This window comes from Carcharhinus amblyrhynchos, chromosome 23, assembly GCF_965287045.1.
Source record: "Carcharhinus amblyrhynchos chromosome 23, sCarAmb.v2.hapA, whole genome shotgun sequence".
NCBI classification, from domain to species: domain Eukaryota; kingdom Metazoa; phylum Chordata; class Chondrichthyes; order Carcharhiniformes; family Carcharhinidae; genus Carcharhinus; species Carcharhinus amblyrhynchos.
In genome coordinates this window covers 5,110,849-5,135,403 of record NC_137346.1, presented here as the reverse complement: position 1 = coordinate 5,135,403, position 24,555 = coordinate 5,110,849, and the positions used below count along the sequence as shown (strand labels likewise).

The 24,555-nt window shown below is 45.2% G+C and overlaps 1 protein-coding gene across 4 annotated transcripts in view; it reads right to left on the bottom strand.

Annotated features, from left to right (window-relative positions):
* Positions 1 to 1,077: 1,077 nt before the first annotated feature.
* Positions 1,078 to 24,555, bottom strand: part of bcas3 (BCAS3 microtubule associated cell migration factor) — an 891,691-nt gene continuing 868,213 nt past the window's right edge. For all 4 annotated transcript variants that reach the window (XM_080210581.1, XM_080210584.1, XM_080210583.1 and 1 more), the window contains one exon: positions 1,078 to 1,280. In XM_080210581.1, coding sequence (XP_080066707.1) covers positions 1,132 to 1,280 — 149 coding nt within the window. In that variant the 3' untranslated portion in view covers positions 1,078 to 1,131. The remainder of the gene's footprint in view (positions 1,281 to 24,555) is intronic.

Here is a 24,555-nt window from a genome sequence, read left to right as displayed (position 1 = left end):
CTTTAAAATAAGAGGGATGGAGCTATATGTACAAAGAGAAGTTAAAAGTAAATTTTACCCATTAGTACATGAAGGAATATTTGGGAACACTGTTCAGTCCCACCAGCAACCTCTGCTCTACAATTCCTTTTTAATTTCTTTCCAATGATTTGGAACTGGAGGAGTGGGAGCACAGAGGCTTCACAGCCTGGGAACTAAATCCACACATGCCTGCACTTAATTCAGTTCATTCCTGTGATTCCCATTGTTTCCAGGATACATCCACCAGCCCTGAAACTTCCCTGACCTTCCCTGCTCCCCACCAGCCCGCTTTACCAAGGTCAGCAGCACTCACAGCATTAGAAAAAGTAAAGGGAGTGGGCGGGTCGATCCCGCTCTATTTAATAATGACAGAATCAGTCATGGTAATCTGCAGAAGGGGCAAGAGCTCTATAGATAACAGCAGGTTCGCAACAAGACCTAAACGGTATCGGTTGAAGGATCCTAGTGAGCCACAATAAAGCAATAATAAAAAAATGCTCATGCACACAGCTGCTCTTCTGACCTCCGGAATGAAACAACTGTCGCTTTGCAACACGCTTAGATTCTTAAACAGAAACAAACAAGAAATGAAGTGGATGTCAGAACGACCTGATATCGCAGCTTTGAGCCCTTCCATTTGTCACTGTCTGAAATTGGTGGGGATTCAAGGGAATTAGCCAGTTCTAGAGATCCAAACACCCAAAGGGCACATTCACATTTCACAAGTCAGCAAAAACTGGAAGCTATAGGGTAAAGCATGTGAATGCCTCCCCTTCACCCCTCACCATCATCATTCCAATGACAGTATCTCACTCCAGATGTTACTGGATGGGGCAGAGTGAGATCAGCCCAATATTCCATCATTGGCTACAGTCAATCATGTGCAAAAAAAAAGGTTTTCTTGGCTCGGATGTTGATGAGACGTGGGGGAGGAGAAAGGGTGGGGGAGGAAATGGGGTAGGGGAGGGGGGTGGGGGGAGACTGGAGGGGGGTGGAGCGAGAGGGGAGAAGGGTAGAAGAGGGGGTTGGGTGAAGGGGGAGGGAGTGAGGGAAGAGGGGAGGGGCGTGGGGTAAGAGGGGAGTGGAGGGGGTGTGGAGGAAGAGAAGGGGTTAGTTGAAACTCGATGGGAAGAGGCTGAGTGGCTGGTTTTCATTGGTGGGCAGCGGTGAGCGGTACCCCTCAAAGTTGCGTGGGATGCTTCCACTGGTGGAGCCGGAACTGTTACTCAAGGTTTCGATACTTCCTTCACGCTGGAGCTCTGTAAGAGTAAACGAGAAAAGTTATTCAGCCACTGGGGCATCGGACACCAGAAGGAAAACAAACCCTACCTGGAAACTTTACCCTGTGACTTTCTTTGCTAACCTTCCCTCTCCTGAGGTGGACAGTCATTCTGGGTTACAGTTCTACAAGAAACAGCCACCCATTCGTGTCACTCCTTGGCAGCCATTTTCCAAGTAAGTTAAGACTAAGAAGAAAAGACTTGGACTGATCTACAGCCTTTAACAGGAAACCACCTAAAGCTTCATAGAATATTAAAAACTTATTGAGTTGTAGTCACTGTTGTAATGCAGGAAACAAGATAACCAGTTTGGACATGGCAAGATCCCACATGATAAATGATAATCTGTTATTTAGTGATGTTATTGAGGAATGATACTGGGTAGGATGCTGAGGAGAACTCTCCTGTCTGCCTTTGAAATAGTGCGATGGCAGAGCTAGCTGGAAGGGCTAGAAAGTCTCATTTGGGAACAGAACCTGTGATTTTCCCTTGGCCACTGCAATGCAATGGGTAACAGCAACAATTAGGGTGTGTCACCTAGCTGAACGCGCTAACTCAGTAAAGGCCAAGGGCTGGAGCAGGCCCAGACTGGACTGTGCAATCTCCCATTGAGTCATCGGGTACTGGAAACAAATTCCTTCACTGAGAGTTGCAGCAATAAGCCCATGAAAGAGTACTGAGAGAAATGTATATGGAGGGATGTGTTACACCCCACTCAGTGACTCACTGCCTCAGCTAAAAATCTCTCAATAAGAGGCAACATCTGGAACCTATGCTTGAAGTTTGCTTTTGATTACAGGACTGAATGTTTAATCTATTTAGTACTCCTGCACACTGCAGGCACTGTTTCCTGATGCAGGAAATGTGGAGGAGGCAGGTGGTGTGTTTCTGGGTCCACATTAATGCTTTTCTGTCACCCAGATGCTGGCGAGGGGGGAGCCTGATACTTATTCCATGGAGACGGATCCTCTTTAAACTCCTCCACTGCCACATCACCCTCCTGGATGGCACACGCATGGTGGCACAGTGGTTAGCACTGCTGTCTCACAGTGCCAGGGACCTGAATTCGACTCCCAGCTTGGGTCACTGTCTGTGCGGAGTCTGCACGGTTTCCCTATGTCTGTGTGGGTTTCCTCCAGGTGCTCTGCTTTCCTCCCAGAGTCCGAAAGACACGCTGGTTAGGTTCATTGGCCGTGCTAAATTTTCCCTCAGTGTATTCGAACAGGCGTCAGAGTGTGGCGACTACGGGATTTTCACAGCAGCTTCATTGCGGTGTTAATGTAAGCAGACTTGTGACACTGAAAAATAAACTTTAAACAAGCAGTACCGCGTGCTTTCTGGTGAGTATCAGACATTCTACTCACAGCTCACTGGGAGTTTCAGACAGTTTTATAGCAACCGTGGTCTGATTAGTGCTGTAGGCACGAGATGGAGAAGACATGTGCCAACAAGTGTTCGGCTGTGGTCAGTAACTTGGCATTGGATGGGATCACAGGGACTATGACCCTGCGGCACAGCCAATCAGCAACACTGTGCCAGCGAATTCCTTTATTCTGAGACTACTTTGATAGTTTTTGTCTATCATACCCCTCTCAGCCACACATCCAAGCCCACTAAAGCCACTTCTGACACCAACTTCCAGTGAATCATCCACCAGGAAGTGGGCAGAATCCGGAGAGCTGGCCCCTCATATTAAATCCTATTGTGATCTCAGCAGAAATGTCTTGACCCAGAGATGATGAGAATGTGAAACTTGTTACCACAAATAATGAATGAGATGAATAGCGTGGATGCATTGAAGGGAAAGTTAGATTAATACATGAAGGACAAAGGAAGAGAAAGATATTCTAATAAAGTGAAATGAAGACTAACGACCCTTGGAGAGAGAAAAAAAGTCTCTCTTGTTCTCAAACAGTGTCCTCAAGTTCTAGTCTTCCCATGATACTCTAGGCTGGAGATGCAGAAATGGAAATTTCTCATGTTTGGAGCATAGGCACGTAACCATTTACACATCCCTGATTTCTGGATGTTATCCCAGAGTCCGGGATGGGAATTTAGAAATGCTGCGATCTGACTACTGCTGCTGTTGCCTAACCTACCGCTGACCTCAAATCCTGGAAGAGAAAATAGAATCAGACGCAGGTCCATTCATTGTATAATCCACAGCAGCCACACCCCACCCAACACAAACCAGAAAGCCTGGGGGCTGATACCATCTAGGCTGGGGCTCGGGGCTGGTGTAGGTAAGATGGAGGGGGAGGGCTCGGGGCTGGTGTAGGTAAGATGGAGGGGGAGGGACAATCAGGCCCACTCTCCTGGTAAGAAGGGGCCTCCTGACACTTTTTAGATGTAGGCTGACTGTACCACTAATAAAAAATAAATTACTTTTCTTTGAGGGTTCATGCCTACTCTGACAAGGTAGGCTCAATCTGTGCCCATCCTGAGGTCAGATATGGGAGTGTGAATCAAATTCAGGGTGACTGTTCTACAATGAGGCTCAAAGTCCCTGATTTAGTTGGTGTAAAGAGCCCTATATGAAGTGACTCTGGGCAATTTCCACCTAACTCCTGTGGATTCTGATCTATAGCTTAAAACTACAAATGGTTTGCCACAACACCGGCAACATCATCCAGAGATGGTGTAAGGATGAGTTTGCATAGGAAATTGGTATGGTGAAGTCGGGCTGTCCTTTAGAGTCTGGATTGTAAACCATGGGTATAATATTCCATGGAAGGAGGCCACTTGACTCGTGGTGCTTATGCTAGCCCTTTAATCCGTCCCGTTCGCCCTACTCTTTGCCCAGATCCCTGCACGTTTTCCCTTTTTACAATTTATCCAATTTTCTTTTGAAGGTTACGACTGAATCTGTCTCCACTGCCCAGGCCAAGAAGGCATAATGAGAGCCTGATCCTAAGTCTAACCGCAAAGTAAAAAGCCTCTTGGGCAAGGGACCTGAACGTGGGTAATGTTGTGGGATTGTCAATACCTTTAGGGAGAGAAGAAATGAAAGCTGTCAGAAAATAAAACCGACAAACGCAGCCTTTGCTGATCTCTCAGCCTTCTATCAGAAACACACTTCTCAGTTTAGAGACTCCCCCCTCCCAACCCCACCCCACCCAACTCCCTTCTCTGTCTCTGTGCTGAATTCAGGAAGTTAAGGCCCTAATTCAGTTGTGTGTTGACACTAATGAACTATCCCACACTAATACTCAACTTATCCTGTCTGATTTTTCATCTTCATCTGGCGCTGGGAGCAGCTGTCTCTGGTTATATGTCTCCTGTCTTGGCATTTGCTGCCCAGCATCCAATTGAAAAATAAACATAGTCCAAAGCTGCAATCAGACGCAGTGCCTTTCCCCTGCTGCAGCCGGCTCCTGAATTTGGAATCAATGCTTTGTACGATTTCTGTACAATTTTATTTCCGTTACCCCCTCCCTCCCCCCATCCCTTCCCCTCAAGGGGTCCCCTGTCCATCTGGTCTCTTTGGTGTGGGAGGGTGAGTGGCCCACTTCTCAGCTGACAACACAGTGAAATGGCCAGTTTCCCAGACTAGGAGTGGGAGGAACATATTTACCACCAGTCAGCCAGCAGCACATTGACTAACGCATTTTCCCATGCACCTCTGGGAAGCTACACTGAATCGACAGCTTGGATTGTGTCGTAATCTGCCGTAAGAATCCTACATCAGATGAAATTTGGGAAGTCTTTAGAAATGAGCAATACAATAATTAGTGAGTAAACTGACAATCTCATTCTTGAGACTCCACAAAGCCTGGCTGATGCGATACTGGAAATATTTGTGTTGTCGTGATGGGAATCTCTCTGAGGTAAGCATTAAGGCCTGTTATTTGTGGAGTATAGAGTGAGCCTTAATGTTCGTCTAACCCACATGTCTAAGTGAAATTTATTTATTAGTTACAAGTAGGCTTACATTCACACTGCAATGAAGTTACTGTGAAAATCCCCTAGTTGCCACATTTTGGTGCCTGTTTGGGTACAACAAGGTAGAATTCAGCATGGCCAATGCACCTAACCAGCATGTCTTTGGACTGTGGGAGGAAATCACAGTATCCGGAGGAAACCCATACAGACACAGGGAGAATGTGCAAACTCCACACAGTGACCCAAGCGGGAAATCGAACTGCTGTGAGGCAGCAGTGCTAACCACTGTGCCACCGTACCGCCTGTGTCTATCAGAAAAATAGAATTTTGCTGTGGTAAATTTGCTCTTACATTAAGAGCAGAAAATGGATTGATGACATTTAATGATCACGAGATGTACCGTCAGCTGCTTGGCAAGATCGGCTAAATTGAAATACCCTTCAGTTTCCCTGCTGGTAACGCTCACATTTCTGGACCATTTAGAATAGGAGATGCTGCAGTCTTTTGCTGCTCTGTGCTGTGTTAGCTGGTCTCACAGAAACAACAGTCTGAACTTTACAACAGATGATGAAACCATCAGGCTAAGAAAGAATTTTCTAGCACAGGAGGTCTTTCAGCCCATCTTGTCAATGCTGGCTCCTATCCAATTAGTCCAACTCCCTTTTCCCTGAAGCCCTGTAAGTTCTTCCATTTGAAGTATTTGTCAATTTTCTTTTGGAAGTTACTACTGAACCTGCTTCCATCCCCTCTCAGCTACAGCATTCCAACCCCCGCATAAAAATATTTATTTCCACCTTTCCTTTGGTTCTTTTTGCCAATTACTTTAAATGCGTTTCCAGGTTACTGATTCTCCTGCCACTGGAAACAGTTTTTCCTTATTTCCTCTTTCAAGATACCTCATAATTTTGAAGACATCTATCAAATCAACCTTAACAATCTCAGTTTTTCTAGACGCTCCATTTAACTGAAATCCCCGTGTCTCTGGTACCAATTCTACAAGTGATTCCCACTCAAAAGATGTGCCTGGACGTCAGATAAGTAAAGATTTTTTGCAGAAAGTAGAGGCCTTTAAAACGTGGATTTCAAGGCATGTGCTAAAAATCCCATGCGCAGAACATACTGCCCCATATGCAGGCCATAGGAGACATGAAGTTTAAAGAGGTGCTTGAAATTGAAAGGGCGAAAAGAACTCTAAAAAAAGTGACATCCCGAAAAGAAACTGTCAGTGTTTTGGTCACGTGATCAGCAGTGAGAAGTTACAGAGATCACTTCTAGACGGCAAAATAAAAGGCAGTAGGAAGAGAGGTTGACTAGCTGGAGTGAGATGATGGACTTTACAGAGCAATTGCAACCACAGTGGATGTCTGAGGGTGGAGTAAGACAGATGAGTGTGATATCTCATGGCAGCCAATCTCCTACTGGGAGGAGCTACAAGCAACAGCAACAGGATGTCAGATGGAAACAGGGCTACGTTCATTCAGACGGTTCCCCCTATGATTGCCCCTTGGTGTCAGTGTGTACGCCACACTTGGAATACTGTGTGCAATTCTGGTCACCCTATTTTAGAAAGGATATTATTGAACTAGAAAGAGTGCAGAAAAGAAAATGAATGGTGGAGCAGGCTCGAAGGGCTGAATGGCCTACTCCTGCTTCGATTTTCTGTGTTGGAGGGTCTCTGATTGGTCCTCTATCTTCAAGAAACCACTTGTTGTCTTCAATCAGACAGCAATCCCACTCTCTGGCCATTATTTGGCCAATTTGGGAATAATCACAGCTGTGAGACTGTTCCACCTCCTGATTCCCGAAAGCCTGTCCACAGGCACAAGTTAGGAGTGTGAGTGAATACTGGATAAGATCCAACATTCCAGAAGCTCTAAACCGTTCAAGGTAAAGCAGTTCATTTGATTGGTACCCATTTCATCATCTCAACCATACACTCCCTCCATCACCGATGCACAGTGGGAGCAGTGTGTAACATATACAAGATGCACTGCAGCAATGTGCCAAGGTTCCTTCAACAGTACCTTACCAATCTGCAACATAAGAAATAGGAGCAGGAGTAGGCCATCCAGCCCCTCGAGCCTGCCCCGCCATTCAATAAGATCATGGCTGATCTGTCGCTGCTCAGTTCCACTTTCCCGCCCTCTCCCCATAACCCTTAATCCCCTCTCCTATCAAAAACCCATCAACCCGCGACTTAAAAATATTTAGCGAGGCAGCCTCCACCACTTCAACGGGCAGAGAATTCCAGAGATTCACCACCCTTTGAGTGAAGAAGTTCCTCCTCAACTCCGTTCTAAACCGCCCCCCTTTTATCTTGAGGCTGTGCCCCCTAGTCCTATTGTCTTTTTTGAGCGGGAAGAGTCTATTTTAGAATATTTTAAAACATCCACCACCCAGAGGAACAAGGGCAGTAGACACGTGGGAACATCACTACCTGCAAGTTCTCTAAAGCACACAGTATCTGAACTTGGAATTATATCATTTTTGATTTGATTTATTATTGTCACATACAGTGAAAAGTATTGTTTCCTGCGTGCTATACAGACAAGCATACCGTTCATAGAGAAGGAAAGGAGACAGTGCGGAACGTAGTGTTACAGTGATAGCTAGGGTGTAGAGAAAGATCAACTTAGTAAGAGGTAGATCCAATCAAAAGTCTGACAGCAGCAGGGGAAGAAGCTGTTCTTTAGTTGTGTGCCTTCATTGTCACTGAATCAAAAACCTGGGACTCTCTGCCTAAAAGCACTGTGGGTATACCTACAGGAGATGGAGTACAGCAGATTAAGAAGGCCAATATCTTTTCAAGGGCAATTAGGAATGCAATAAATGCTGGACTTACCAACAATTCTCACATCAGTGAACAAATAAATTAATCTCCAATCATCTCCAATCAATCATTTACAATGGTTAGCACTACAGCCTCACAGCGTGAGGGACCCGGGTTTGATTCTAGCCTTGGGTAACTGTCTGTGCGGAGTGTGCACCATCTCTCCATGTCTGCATGGGTTTCCTCCTGGTGCTTTGGTTTCCTCCCGCAGTCTGAAAATGTGCAGGTTAGGGAAATTGGCCATTATTAAATTGCCCTTTAGTATTCAAAGATGTGTAGGTTAGGTGGATTAGCCGTCATAAATGCACAGAGTTACAGGGAAGGGAATGGGAGTGGTGGGCCTGGATATGATGCTCTTTCAGAGAGTTGGTGCAGATCTGATGGGCCAAATGGGCAGTGAAGGAATTCTACAGTTCATTATGAATCCTTGTCCAGTTCAATTATCTTTGAACAGCCTGTCAGACTGCCTTCAATTTCTTTTTCTCTGTGCCTTCTATCTGTTCATTCATCATTTTTATTTTGCTCTTTTACTCAAAATGACCCACAATATTTGCGCTTTTACACAAGTCAGAGCATGCTCCCTTCCATTTCACTCCCAGCTGAAGGTGCTGAATCAGACAGGCTGACCAGAGGTCACACTTCATGTGTGAGCTTAGGCAGGGAGCGTGGACAGACTGGTTGACTGTAGGGGGCACCGACAGTGAAAGTCAGGCCGCCTTTTCCAGTCACTACCCGCAGGCTCTGGGGCTAATTGTGGGGGGACAGATATGTCAACAGTCACTCAACTTGGAACCTTCCCAGTCTGCAGTAACATAGCAGGCTGTATGATGCACTGCATCCCTCAGCCTGTGTAACAGCAGCTGAACCTTTAATCTTACAGCACGGTGCAGTCAACCATCCGTGCAAGTACACGGTGACACACTTAGCCAGGCCCAGCACTGGCAGCTCTGACATCCACTCACTTGTCCACAAGACAATTTCTTCCTGTTATAAAAAAGGCCAGAACATCTCCTCCTTCTAATTTCTCCTGACCATGGGCCATTCTCAGTACAAGTGTTGGTGTGTGTATGTGTGTGTGATAACTAGTTTAAATAGTCATAATGGTGTCAAAATTCTCATAAATCTGGATTTAAGTGGGACTGGCTTTGGAGTCCACTGATGTGTGGTGATTGCAAGTGGCAGAAATCTTTGTCGGTAAAAGAGAGATTGAAGTCGACTGGTTGTAGTGGAGGGGGGGTCGCGACCTTTAATTACTGCCATCTTATTACTTCCCATAAGGGTTACGGAAAATAATTTAACACTTATGCATTTTGAAGTTTTTTTTCTCACGTTAAAAATAATCTGCTCATTTCTGGGAAATGTGCTTTTTTTTCCCCAGTGTTGCTTTGTTTTGATAGCTGGGAGAGGTGTGTGGGTTGGAGCACAGTGAAGGGAGTTGGCGGCCTGGGCTCAGCAATAAGTGAATCCAACAGCTTGGTGTTAATGTAGGGCCAAAGATGATTAACTCCCCACTCGATTGCTGTGGCCTGACGCTCCCCAACCCCCTGCCCCGTGAACTTTCTCTGGTTTACGGACTCAGATAAACACTTTCACAGTCTTGCTGAACACCTGAACTTCAGCACAGGTTGTCCCAGAGTCACTCCATAATTTAGTGGGAGATCAGTGGCAATGCCCCTTTCCCCCCACCCCCGTCCCCCCACGCCGCAGAGAAATGGTGATAATGGCTGTTTTCAGACAATTATAAAGTAATTCCATGCATTTATACAGCACCTTTAATATATTGTATTACAGTCATCCCAAAGCCCCTCAGAGGACAGTAATCAAACAAAATCTTGACAATGAGCCAAAGAAGGATCCGTGAGGACAAACCAAAATACTAGTCAAAGGAGCAGATTTTTGAGGAGCATTGTAAAGGATGAGAGGGGAGTGAAGAGGTTTAGGACATCTGGCCTAGACAGCTGGAGGAATGCAGAATTGAAGGAACACCATGGAGCAAAGAACAAAGAACAATACAGCACAGGAACAGGCCCTTCGGCCCACAAAGCCTGAACTAAACCCCCCTACTCTTCCGGGTACCATGTCCCTCTATTCCCATACTTTGTGTATTTGTCAAGGCACCCCTTAAAAGTCACTATCATATCTGCTTCCACAACCTCCCCCCGGCAGTGAGTTCCAGGCACCCAATCTTTAAACCTTGCCCCTCACACCTTAAACCTATGCCCCCTCGTAACTGACTCTTTCACCCTGGGAAAATCCTTCTGACTATCCACTCTGTCCCTGCCCCTCATTATGCTGTAGACTTCTATCAGGGATCACTCTTCAACCTCCATCAATCCAGTGAGAAAAAATCAAGTTTCTCCAACCTTTCCTCGTAGCTAATGTCCTCCATATGAGGCAACATCCTGGTAAATCTTTCCTGTACCCTCTCCAAAGACTCCACATCCTTCTGGTAATGTGGCGACCAGAATTGAACACTATATCCCAAGGACAGCCTAACTAGGGATCTATGGACTTGCAACATGACTTGCCAATCTTTAAACTCAATGCCCCGTCCGATGAAGGTAAGCATTCCGTATGCCTTCTTGACTACCTTCTCCACCTGTGTTGCCACGTTCAGTGACCTGTGTACCCGTACACTCAGATCCCTCTGCCTATCTCAGAGGATTTGAAGAGGATAGACAGATTTGGACCCTAAGATGACAATTTTAAAATGGAGTTATGAGGAGCCATTATAGATCAGCGAGCACAGGGTGATGGGTGAATGGGACTGGGTGTAAATTAGAATACAGATAGCAAAGAACAAAGAACAATACAGCACAGGAAACAGGCCCTTCGGCCCTCTAAGCCTGCTTTGCTCATTGGTCCAACTAGACCATTCGGTTGTATCCCTCCATTCCCAGTCTATTCATGTGGCTATCCAGGTAAGTCTTAAATGATCCCAGCGTGTCGGCCTCCACCACCCTGCTTGGCAGTGCATTCCAGGCTCCCACCACCCTCTGTGTAAAATATGTCCCTCTGATATCTGAGTTAAACCTTGCCCCCTTCACCTTGAACTTGTGACCCCTTGCGATCGTCACCTCCGACCTGGGAAAAAGCTTCCCACTGTTCACCCTATCTATGCCCTTCATAATCTTATACACCTCTACTAGGTTTCCCCTCATACTCCTTCTTTCCAGGGAGAACAACCCCAGTTTACCCAATCTCTCCTCATAGCTAAGACCCTCCATACCAGGCAATATCCTGGTAAACATTTTCTGTACTCCACGTCCTCTGGTAGTGTGGTGACCAGAACTGGATGCAGTACTCCAAATGTGACCTTTCCAATGTTCTATACAGCTGTAACATCAGACGCCAATTTTTATACTCTGTGCCCTGTCCTATAAAGGCAAGCATGCCATATGCCTTCTTCACCACCTTCTCCACCTGTGATGCCACCTTCAAGGTTCTGTGGACTTGTACACCCAGGTCCCTCTGTGTGTCTATACTCTTGATGGTTCTGCCATTTATTGTATAGCTCCCCCCTACATTAGTTCTACCAAAATGCATCACCTTGCATTTATCTGGATTAAATTCCATCTGCCATTTCTCCACCCAATTTTCCAGCCTATCTATATCCTGCTGTATTCTCTGACAATGTTCATTGCTATCCACAAGTCCAGCCATCTTTGTGTCGTCCGCAAACTTACTGATCACAGCAGTTACATCTTCCAAATCATTTATATAGATCACAAACAGTAGATGTCCCAGTACAGAGCCCTGCAGAACACCACTAGTCACAGACCTCCAGCCGGAAAAAGACCCTTCGACTGCTACCCTCTGTCTTCTGTGGCCAAGCCAGTTCTCTACCCATCTAGCCACCTCACCTTTTATCCCATGAGATTTAACCTTTTGCACCAACCTGCCATGAGGGACTTTGTCAAACGCTTTGCTAAAATCCATATAGACGACATCCACGGCCTTCCCCTCGTCAACTGTTTTTGTCACCCCCTCAAAAAACTCCACCAAATTTGTGAGGCATGACCTCCCTCTTACAAAACCATGCTATCTATCACTAATGAGATTATTCCATTCTAAATGTGCATACATCCTATCCTATCTATCCTTTGAAAAAGTCAGTGTAGTAGAGGAGAATACGAAAAAGTCAGTGTAGTCGAGGAGAATACTGCGATACAGGGTTGTAGACCAGACGGGATTGAGGTACATAAGGAGGAGGTGTTAGCAATTCTTCAGAGTATGAAAATAGGTAAGTCCCCTGGGCCGGATGGGATTTACCCTAGGATTCTCTAGGAGGCTAGAGGGGAGATTGCAGAGCCTTTCTCTTTGATCTTCAAGTCATCATTGGCTACAGGTATAGTGCCGGAAGACTGGAGGATAGCAAATGTTGTCCCCTTGTTCAAGAAGGGGAGCAGAGACCATCCTGGGAATTATAGACCGGTGAGCCTTACTTCTGTTGTGGGCAAAGTTTTGGAAAGAATTATAAGGGATAGGATTTATAATCATCTAGAGGGAAATAAATTGATTAGGAATAGTCAACACGGTTTTGTGAAGGGTAGGTTGTGCCTCACAAACCTTATCGAGTTTTTTGAAAAGGTGACCAAAGAGGTGGATAAGGGTAAGGCAGTTGACGTGGTATATATGGATTTTAGACAAGTGTTTGATAAGGTTCCCCATGGTAGGCTACTGCAGAAAATGCAGATGCATGGGATTGAGGGTGATTTAGCAGTTTGGATCAGGAATTGGCTAGCTGATAGAAGACAGAGGGTGGTGGTTGATGGGAAATATTCAACCTGGAGTTCAGTTACAAGTGGTGTACCTCTAGGATCTGTTTTGGGGCCACTGCTGTTTGTCATTTTTATAAATGACCTAGATGAGGGTGTAGAAGGATGGATTAGTAAATTTGCTGACGACACCAAAGTCGGAGGAGTTGCAGACAGGGAGGATGGATGTTACAGTTTGCAGAGGGACATAGATGAGCTGCAGAGCTGGGCTGTGAGGTGGCAGATGGAGTTTAATATGGAAAAGTGTGAGGTGATTCACTTTGGTAAGAATAACAGGAGTACAGAATATAGGGCTGATGGAAGGACTCTTAGTAGTGTTGATAAGCACAGAGATCTCCGGGTACATGTGCATAGCTCCCTGAAAGTTGGCACCCAGGTTGATAAGGTTGTTAAGAAGGCGTACGGTGTGTTAGCTTTTATTGGTAGAGGGATTGAATTTCGGAGCCGTGAGGTCATGTTACAACTGCACAAAACTCTGGTGCGGCCGCACTTGGAGTATTGTGTACAGTTCTGGTCGCCGCATTATAAGAAAGATGTGGAGGCATTGAAAAGTGTGCAGAGGAGGTTTACCAGGATGTTGCCTGGTATGGTGGGAAGGTCTTATGAGGAAAGGCTGAGGGACTTGAGGTTATTTTCATTAGAGAGAAGAAGGTTACGAGGTGACCTAATTGAGGCATACAAGATGATCAGAGGATTGGATAGCGTGGACAGTGAGAGCCTTTTTCCTCGGATGGAGATGGCTAACACGAGGGGACATAGCTTTAAATTAAGGAGTGGTAGTTATAGGACGGATGTCAGAGGTAGGTTCTTTACTCAGAGGGTAGTAAGGGTGTGGAATGCCCTGCCTGCAGCAGTTGTGGACTCACCAACTTTAAGGGCGTTCAAATGGTCAGTGGATAGGCATATGGATAACATTGGAATAGTTTAGGTTAGAGGGTCATTAGATTGGTTCCACTAGTCGGCGCAACATCGAGGGCCGAAGGGACTGTACTGCGCTGTAATGTTCTATGTTCTAAGAATCCTCTCCAACAATTTCCCTACCACGGACGTCAAGATCACCGGCCTGTAATTACCCGGGTTATCCTTGCTACCCTTCTTAAATAACAGTAGCACATTCGCTATCCTCAAATCGTCTGGGACCTCACCTGTGTCCAATGAAGAGACAAAGGTTTCCGTCAGAGGCCCAGCAATTTCATCTCTTGTGTTCCTGATCAGTCTAGGATAGATGCCATCAGGCCCTGGGGATTTATCAGTCTTAATGTTCCCTAAAAAACCTAACACTTCCTCCCTTGTAACGGAGATTTTCTCTAACGGGTCAACACTTCCCTCTGAGACACTTCCAGTCAACACATCCCTCTCCCTTGTGAATACTGACGCAAAGTGTTCATTTAGGATCTCCCCTACTTACATGGGCTCTCAGCATAATTCCCCTCCTTTGTTCCTGAGAGGTCCAATTTTTTCCCTGACAACTCTTTTGTTCCTAAAGTATGAATAAAATGCCTTAGGATTCTCCTTAATCCTGTCTGCCAAGGACATTTCATGACCCCTTTTTGCCCTTCTAACTCCCCGTTTGAGTTCTTTCCTACTCTCTCTGTATTCCTCCAGTGCTCCATCTGTTTTTAGCTGCCTGGACCTAACGTACACTTCTCTTTCCTTTTTGATCAGACCCTCAATTTCCCTGGTTATCCATGGCTCTCGAATCCTACCTTTCCTATCCTTCCTTTTTACAGGCACATGCCTGTCCTGCAACCCCATCAACTGCTCCTTAAAGGACTCCCACATGCCAGGTGTGGATTTACCCTCGAACAGCCTTTCCCAATCAATGGCCACCAATTCCTGTCTAATCCAGCTATACTTAGCCTTCCCCCAATTCAGCACCTGCCAGTAGGATAACACACATCCTTTTCCATTACTATCTTAAAGTTTACGAAATTGTGGTCACTATTTGCCACATGTTCCCCTACTGAAACTTTGACAACCTGACTGGGCTCATTCCCCAGCACTAGGTCTAGTATAGCCTCCTCTCTAGTTGGCCTATCAACATATTGTTCCAAAGAACCTTCCTGTATGCATTTTACAAATTTCTCCCTGTCCAGACTCCCAGCCCTAAGCACTTTCCAGCCTACACAAGGGAAATTAAAGTCTCCCACTACAACAACTCTATTTTTTCTGCACCTATCCAGAATCACCTTACATATCCATTCCTCCACTTCCCGTGGGCTGTTAGGAGGCCTGTAGTACACCCCTGGCATTGTGACTGTTTTAGATGAGTAGAGTTTTAGATGAGTTGAAGATCGTGGAGAGTACAAGTGGGGAGGTCGGCTAGGGAAGAATCGGAATAAAAATGGAAAATGCTGGAAAAACTGAGCAGGCCTGGCAGCGTCTGTGGAGAGTGAAATGGAATTGGAGCAGTTGCTGGTTATTCATGGGCCCTGTTCAGTCTCAAGGCAGAACATCAATAGAGTCGGCAGAAACTGAGGGTCCGCTTTGAGGAACGTCTGTGTGAAAAGCAGAGATTTGAAGAATGCCTCCACTGTTACTCAATGGAAATATAATGCAATGTAACAGATCTATTTATCACATCACATGACAGTAGTAATTACATGTGATTCGAGGCATGTTTATCTAGATTTAGAAACAATTACATTTTGCGCTGTTACCAATCCTACAGCACTTCACAAAATTAGTACCATCGGCAGAGAGGACTTAGCAAGTGTGCCAGAAAGTACTGAAACTCCACTCTGAGCCAGGAGGTAGTTTTCAGATCAAGCACCAGCAAGCCTAGACTGTTTGGCTCTGGGAATGACAAAGTGCCTGGGCCTTTTCCCAAAGCCACTTTAGGCTTTTGGATGAATTGTTAAACCATCTGTTTTCTCAGGTGGCTAAAGAAGATTCTACGACAATATTACAAAAAGGAGAGGGGTTATCCCCAGTGTCCTGACTAATATTTATTCCTCAATCAATATAATAATAACCTATGTACCCCGGACATATTCTCTTCCACCTTCTTCCGTCAGGAAAAAGACACCAAAGTCTGAGGTCACGTACCAAGCGACTCAAGAACAGCTTCTTCCCTGCTGCCATTAGACTTCTGAATGGACCTACCTCACACTAAGTTGATCTTACTCTACGTAAAAGCAAATTACTGTGGATGCTGGAATCTGAAACCAAAAGAGGAAGTGCTGAAAAATCTCAGCAGGTCTGGCAGTATCTGTAGGGAGAGAAAAAAAAACCCCAACTTTGCCAAAGGGTCATCTGGGCTCGAAACATCAGCTCTTTTCTCTCCTTACAAATGCTGCCATACCGGCTGAAATTTTCCAGCATTTTTTCTTTTGGGATCTTTCTCTACACCCTAGCTATGACTGTAACACTACATTCTCCACTCTCTCCTTTTCTTCTCTACGAACGGTATGCTTTGCCTGCATAGCATTCAAGAAACAATACTTTTCACTGTATAAATCAAATCAAATCACTAAAACAGATTATCAGCTATTATCTTGCTATAGTTTGTTGGAGCTTGCTTTGCACAAATTAATTGCCGCATCACCAACAACAGAGACTGTGCTTCAGAAGTACTTTTCTTTGAATACACTTATGGGACATGGGCATTGCTGTCTGAGTCGCGTTTATTGCCCATCCCTAGTTGTCCTTGTTCAGAGGGCAGTTGATGGTCAACCACATTGCTGTGGCTTTGGAGTCACATGTAGGCCAGACCAGATAAGGAAGGCAGATTTTCTCCCCTAAAGGGACTAGTGAACCAGATGGGTTTTTCCTGAAAATTGACAATGGTTTTATGGTCATCCGCAGATTCTTAATTGCTGTAACTAACACACCAATGTGAGTTTTTTCTATTTTATACACGGGTTATAAGTTCATAAGATACAGGAGCAGAATTAGGCCATTTGGCCCATCAAGTTCACTCTGCCATTTGATAATGGCTGATATGCGCCTCATCCCCGTTTTCCTGCCTTCTCCCCAAGACACTTCAACCCATTACTGATTAAAAATCTGTCTAACTCCTCCTTAAATTTATTAACTGTCCCAGCATCCACCATATTTTGGGGTAACGAGTTCCACACAACACAATCCTTTGGGTGAAGTAATTCCTCAACTGTTTTAAATTTACTACCCCTTATTCTAAGACTATGACCTCTCGTCCTAGAATGCCCCGCATGAGGAAGCATCTGCTCCACGTCTACTTTATCCAGACCTTTTATCATCTTGGATACCTCAATTTGATCTCCCCTTATTCTTCTAAATCCCTGAGCATATAGGCCTAAATTGTTCAATGTCTTTACAAGCTGAAAGATTGTCCATTAATATTCAAATAAGGGGAGTAAGTCACAATGGGCTAGTTTCCATGAGGTACTGTATTCTGATTCCCCAAATTCATTTTAGTGGGAAGATAGGAATAGGAGTGGACTATTCAGCCCCTCTAATTTAATCTAATCGGATCATGTCTGATCTGAATCTAAACTCCATTTTCCCACCTTTAGTCCTATCTTTTGATACTTTTAATTAACAAAAATGTTCTGATCTCTGCCTTGGAAATATCAGTTGAACTCAGAGCGTCCATGGCCAGAGGAAGCAAGTTCCTGTATTCCATTACATTTTGTGTAAAAAAAGCTTCCTGATTTAACTCATGAACGACCATCTCCAACTTTATGAGTATCTCTCCTTGGTTTGGAAACAATTTCCCTGTATTTAAATTATCGAATCCCTTCACCATTTTAAATACCTCAATTCAATCATCTCTCAATCCCTTGAGAATACACAGCACAAATTTAAGTTATTTGTCCCCATAACCTCATTCTCTAAGTCCTGATGTTAGGACCAGTAGAGGTGAAGATGTTCACCTATCAATCTAGGCTGAATTCCCACATCATTAATGATATTTATGGTGGAGAACACTTGGCGGTGAATAGCCAGGTGGCATGGTGCACCAGCACTCTAAACCACAGATTGGAGACCTTTGACTTAACTCCCAGCTTCAGCTGACTGACCTCTCCTGCAGATGGTGTACGGATCTCTGCAAGGTCTGAATAGGACTTGCTGCACGTTAGGATACAAACAGCAGAGGTTTTGATGAATCCAAGATGTTCTTTATTTATGATGTGGAGATGCCAGCGTTGGACTGGGGTAAACACAGTAAGAAGTCTGACAACACCAGGTTTAAGTCCAACCGATTTATTTGATAGTAAACTTGTAAGTTAGTAAGATAGCAAGCTTGTGAGTTTACTATTAAATAAATTGGTTGGACTTAAACCTGGTGTTGTCAGACTTCTTACTGTGTTCTTTATTTATCCAGAGATCAGTAGGTGGTGTAGCAGAGGTGCTTGGTTTTATTGGCAAAACCACTGGTGAGTCACTAATTGGTGATGTAGTTTGAGGTATAGCCTCCCACTGACTTTGGAAACAGAGTGGAAGGGGACAAAAAGACAAAAACACAGAATGCTGGAAAATCTCAGTAGATCTGAAAGCATCTGTGGGGAGAGAATAGAGCCAACATTTCAACATTGACTCTATTCTCCCTCCACAGATCGTGTCAGACCTGCTGAGATTTTCCCATCCTTTCTGTTTTTGTTTCATTTTCATATTAACATAGCAGATAGGAGCAGGAGGAGGCCATTTGGCCCCTCAAGCCTGTTCCGCCATTCATTATGATCATGGTTGATCATCCAATTCAATAGCCTAATCCTGCTTTCTTCCCATAATCTTTGATCACATTTGTCCTGAGTGCTATATCCAGCCACTTCTTGAATGCATTCAACATTTTGGAATCAACTACTTCCTGTGGCAATAAATTCCACAGGCTCACCTCTCTTTGGGTGAGGAAATGTCTCCTCACCTCTGTCATAAATGGTCTATCCCGAATCTCAGACTGTGACCCCTGGTTCTGGACCCCCCCCAACTATCGGGAATGTCCTCCCTGCATCTACCCTGTCTAGTCCTGTTAGAATTTTATAAGTCTCTATAGATCCCCCCCATCATTCGTTTGAACATCAGTCCTGCTATCCCCAGAGTCAGCCTAGTAAACCCTCGCTGCACTCCCTCGAGAGCAAGAACATCCTTCCTCAGAAAAGGAGATCAAAACTGCACACAATACTCTAGGTGTAGCCTCACCAGCATCCACAGTATTTTGCTTTTATCTTAGGGACAAAGAGAGGCAGTCAGGTACATCTGGGGAAGAAGTCAAGGGGGAAATACGTTTGATAATGCAGTGTATTTTTATTGTTTCTTTCTGGTTTGTGAGATATGTTCTGCAGTTAGTTAAATCAGGTTGTGATTTGATCGACTGTTATTCTGTGTGCTCATCATGAAAATAAACCAGCTTAAGGAGTAGTATCTGGTCTCATCTCGCAAAAGACTTATGAGCATACCTACCAAGAATTTAGAGAATGGTATGTGAGGACATATGTGAAAGAAAATATGTCAGCTTCAGATCACAAAGGGCTACAACCATGGGTTACATTGGCCAGTGTGCTTGTGAAGTGGTTCTGTTACTGGACTAGTAATTTAAAGGCATGGACTAATCAAATAGAAGGTGAGTTCTAATTCTGAAATGCCAGTAATAAAAATAAATCAAAAACAAAATGCTCCCATCAGTAAAAGCGACTGTGAAACCATCAGAAAAACCCCAACTAGTTCAGATAGTTAGGTAATTAGTTTATTTATTAGTGTCACAAGTAAGTTTACATTAAGACTGCAACGAAGCTACTGTGAAAATCCCCTCGTCGCCACACTCTGGCATCTCTTCAGGCACACTGAGGGAGAATTTAGCATGGCCAAAGCACCTAAGCAGTACATCTTTCGGACTGTGGGAGGAAACCGGAGCATCTGGTGCGGCATGGGGCAGCACGTGGGGTGGTACGGTGGCACAGTCGTTAGCACTACTGCCTTACAGCACCAGAGACCTGGGTTCGATTCCAGCCTCGGGTCATTGCCTGTGTAGAGTTTGCACATTCTCCTGTGTCTGTGTGGGTTTACTCCGGATGCTCCAGTTTCCTCCCACAGTCCAAAGATGTGTGGGATAGGTTGATTGGCCATTCTAAAATTGACCCTAGTGTCTGGGGGATTAAGTGGTTAAGAGTGGGGTTACGGAAATAGGGCCTGGGTGGGATTGTGGTTGGTGCAGACTCGATGAGCCAAATGGCCTCCTTCTGCACTACAGGAATTCTATTCTATGATTCACCTGGAGGAAACCCACTCAGACACAGGGAGAACATGCAGACTCCACACAGAGAGTGACCCAAGCTGGGAATCAAGCCCGGATCCCAGGGCGCTGTGAGGCAGCAGTGCTAACCACTGTGCTACGCTGTAACCAATAGGATAGCCTCATCCCTGGAGATCAACCTGCCTATTCATTGACTTTCCCCTGCCAGGTAAATAATCTCCTTCAGAGAAGTGTCCTATCAAGGATGGACCTGAATGTAGTTCCAGCTCCACACCAGCAATCCAAGAATAAGGCTCTCGATTACCTTCTAAAGAAAAATGGGCAATAAATGCCAGCGACATCCACAGCCTGGAGATTTTTCTTTTGAAGTTACACGCATACTCCAGGATATAAGTTACTAAGACTACTAATGAGGGTGATTAGCACCACAGTACCTGGAAAAATGTCAAAGATAGATTTCAAATTTATTACAAGCACAGTGGCTGTCATGGTACAATCAGTGTTCTCCACCTCTGTTACTGGGACTTGAATCCAGCCCAGGCTAATAGGGTGAGCTGTCAGTAAAAATCAAAAACAAAACCTGTTTGGGTTGTTTGAAACCAGTTCTTTGTGGATGTGGGCACACAACGCAAAAAAAACTTAACACTTCAGTAACACAGAGCTGAGGAACAATCTCACCAACATTTACCATAAAGAGATGGCTGATTTAAGAAATTAAAATGTAGTGCAACACTGGGATAGATACAGTGTTCTTCTCATCAGCCAAAAATCCACAAAATGCAAATAAAAATGCGCAAAAGCTGTCAGAATCAATGTGCCATTTTGCAATCTCTACCCTGAGGCTGGTTCTCAAGTCAGTTCTTAACTAGATTGGCAAGTTACTTCAAGGATTAAAGACAGACTGATACAGACAAGGGCAACTCAGTGCTTACTTTATATTAAAAAATCTAGATGTACACTCCTATAATTCCAACAGCTCCTCTCTTCAAAAATGAGAGGCAAAATATAACTTTGGGCCGTAACTTCCACGGAGTGGCAATCAGTGGCAAATGACCAAACTGTACGCAGTTAAACAGGCTAAAGTGTCTGCCTTTCCCACCTGAACCAGGCCCGGTGAGATTAGAGCAGAAAGGTGGATCACTGATTCCAGCAGCAAGGTATAAAAGAAGTGGAGTGAAGAAGAACGTGTGTGTTTAAACGCACCATTGGAAATAACAGGCCAGGGAGAAGTGAATGAGATGTGGGGGTGGGAGTCAGACATCAGAGGTGGTAGGGCGCAGTGTTAGACATTGGGATGGGGTTTGGACATTCAGAGAGGAGAATTGGGAATCGGGAAGGGAGAGTTGGGAATCGGGGGCAGAATCAGTCATTGGAGGAGGAATTGGACATACGGGGGCGGCAGGGGGTCATGGCCATATTGGACACTGGGGGTAAAGGTTCGTGCATCAGGACAGGGGATTCGGGCGAAGGGGGGGTGTTGGCAATCAGGATAGGAGGTGGGCAGAGTCAGTCACTGGAGAAGAAATTGGATATAGAATCATTGAAACCTGACAGTGCAGAAAGAGGCCACTGCGCCCATTGAGTCTACATTGACCACATTCCAGCCAGGGCCTACACCCATATCCCTACATATTTATCCGCTAACCTACGCACCTCAGGACACTAAGGGGCAATTTTTTTTAGTATGGTCAATCAGCTTAACCCACATATCTTTGGACTGTGGGAGAAAACCCATGCAGACACGGGGAGAATGTGCAAACTCCACATGCTGTGGAGCAGCAGTGCTAACCGTTGTGCTACCGTGCTCTCACATCCAGGGGGTTGGGGGGGTTGTGTGCTTAGTTGGGGGGAGTGGGGGTCTTCTCGGGGGTTCGGAAGTGTGGGACAGGGTGTCCCATTTAAGGTTCAGTGTGGGTCTTTAAAATATGCTGAAGTTAGAAGCACTTTTATTCCTTCTAACTCTTTCAGAGTAATGATGAATGTAAAAGTGGCAAAAACCATGCACTATCAGAGATTGAAATCGCTTTGTCAGATGGTCCCCTGCGCAGTGCAATTGTCCGGGGGCAGTTAAACCATTCTGGACAACTGCCAGGTAAACACTTACCTTGGAACCTCTGAGAGAGATTCCCCAGCGCGTCTTTGGGGCATCCCCCAAATCCGATGCTGGGGAGCCAGGAAGTAATGGGTCTTTCTTTTTACATTCTTTGTTTAATGAGAATGAATAACCAGAACAACTTGCATTCATACAGTGCTGTTAATGTGGTAAAACATTGCAAGTTGCTTCATGGGAGCATTATCCATAAGGCTTGGTGTGAATCAGGTTGTGAACAGAAAAGGTTTTGTTTTACCAGTTTGATATTGATACCTATTAAGGCTGTGGACAGCTTGCTAACCTGTCACACTGCACTGTCAGCTCCACAGGGGTTACATCATGAGTTCCACAGGGAAACAGAGTTCAACATTTCTCTGTTTATTGCTACTGCAGTACTATTGGAATGCTACAGTTTTGTACTTTTGTTTGAATATAACAAGTCAAATTAGGTACAGCCCCTTAAAGAGGCACTGAAAAAATAAAAAAAAATCAAAGAGAACTTACAGAACATCCAATTAAAATGTTCTCTTGGAGGTCAACGATGCACCCAGCTCCACCCTGCGGTGCCCACCAAGGCCTCATGCCTGCTGGTGGACACCCTGTGCTCCATCTCCAGGGACATAGCCACAGAAGAGGGGCAGGCAGTCAGATCAGGCAACACCGCTAAGGTCCACCCATAGCCTGGACCTACTGGTGGCCAGGCCCTGGCGCAGGCCTCTTCCCTTCCCACCCACTCCACACCACATACACATGAAAGTGGGACTGGTTCCCAGCAAAATTCAAGAAACCGATTCTTTAAGAAACACTTATAACTATATACACATCAGCCACAAGCTCCTCTAAGCTGCAGAAAATGTAAATGGTTTAGGAATTCATGGGCCACTATAGTTATGGATGTATGGGACTGCTGCATGCAGCACCTTCCAGTCCAGGTCCCCGATGGGTAGGGGAGGACTCCCACATAGAAATCCCCCCATGGGGGATGTCTGCTGCCACCAGACGATAAAAGAGTATGCCAATGTGTGTCTGGACAGCAGATGAAGGCAAGGAGGTGAAGGATGTGCAGCAGCCCACAGCAGAAACCCCTCCACACCAAACTAAGCAGCTTGGAGGGAATTTCTGCAGGATGCCTCAATTCTGGCTCTCGAAGGGGGTTTCAGAATTTGGGGTCAATGTGAATTCCCCTCTGATCAGGCACGAGGCCACCACACACTTGAGCTGCTTTGAGGCCACATATGTTGTTGGGGCCAAGTACCACAGTCTGTGGATGACATTGGCTGCAAGCTGGCATTGAAGCATGACCCAATTCAGATGTTGTCATTGAGTCCATTCCTCTCCAATCCAGCATGTCCCTGACTCTGCTCACCCCAGCAGCCAGAGCCCTCTTCCCCAGCAGCCACCAGAAGGTACAGGTTCCTGAGCTCCCTAATGACAGCTGCTATTCCTGACAGGAGGGTGCTCTGGTGTGAAGCGATGATGTAGACTTTGATTAGACCCTGGGAAAAAGACAGGCAAAGCCTGCCAAAGGAGTTACAAAGACCCCTCAGGTCAATAAACTGGAGCTGCACGTGACTATCCAAGCTATGCACCTAGTGGAAGAAATATGTCGCCAGGGCAAATAGGAGGGGGCTCAACATAAAGGGTTAGGCTCTGAGTGTGGAAGGTCAGCACCTGGGTGTGATGGTATACCTGCACCTGATTGCCCTCGCTTAGCAGGAGAACCTTGGCAGCTTTTTCACCCAGAATTAATCAGTGAGCGATTTCTGGATTTTTGTGACAAACTCCAGTGGAGGGACAGCCCCAGTTTCATTATTCACACAGCATTAACTGGCCCAGCAGCCCTGAAACAAGAAAATTACATTTAAAACAAGTTCCCAGAATGTCCATTGGTCACTCGTATCTTATTCTTAGCGCTGGGTTAGTTATGATTACAGTAAAGCAGCATGAAGCTGAAACGGTGGGAAATGCTTTCCAATGTGTCAGCTGTGACTCATAACACTCGTCTTTCTGCCTCAGAAGGTTGTGGGTTGAAGTTCCATTCTAGAGATCTGGGCAACATATGATTACACTCCCGTGCAGTACTGGGGGATTGCTGCACTGCTAGAAGTGCCTCCTTCTGACGAGTTGTTAAACCAGGATCCTCCTCTGTGTCCTGGCTGATATTTATACCTCTATCAAGATCACAATGAAAAGATTATCTGCTCATTCTCACATTGTTGCTTCTTTGCTGCACAAACTGGTGGTTTATTTCCTATATTACAACAATGACTACAGTTTAAGAATACTTTCTACAGCATTTTGAGGTTGAGGTGCTGTATAAATGCATGTCTTCTGAAGGTAGGTTCTAACACTGCTTGCCTCAGCAATCTTTGGCTAACTCCAGACTTGAATTATGCTCAAGGAAGTCTTGTTGAACTAATTTTTTTAAAATAATTCAATAATTTGCAGACTGCTTTTGCTGCCAATGTCTTGCACGTGCAGTTGCACTGTTTTAACTT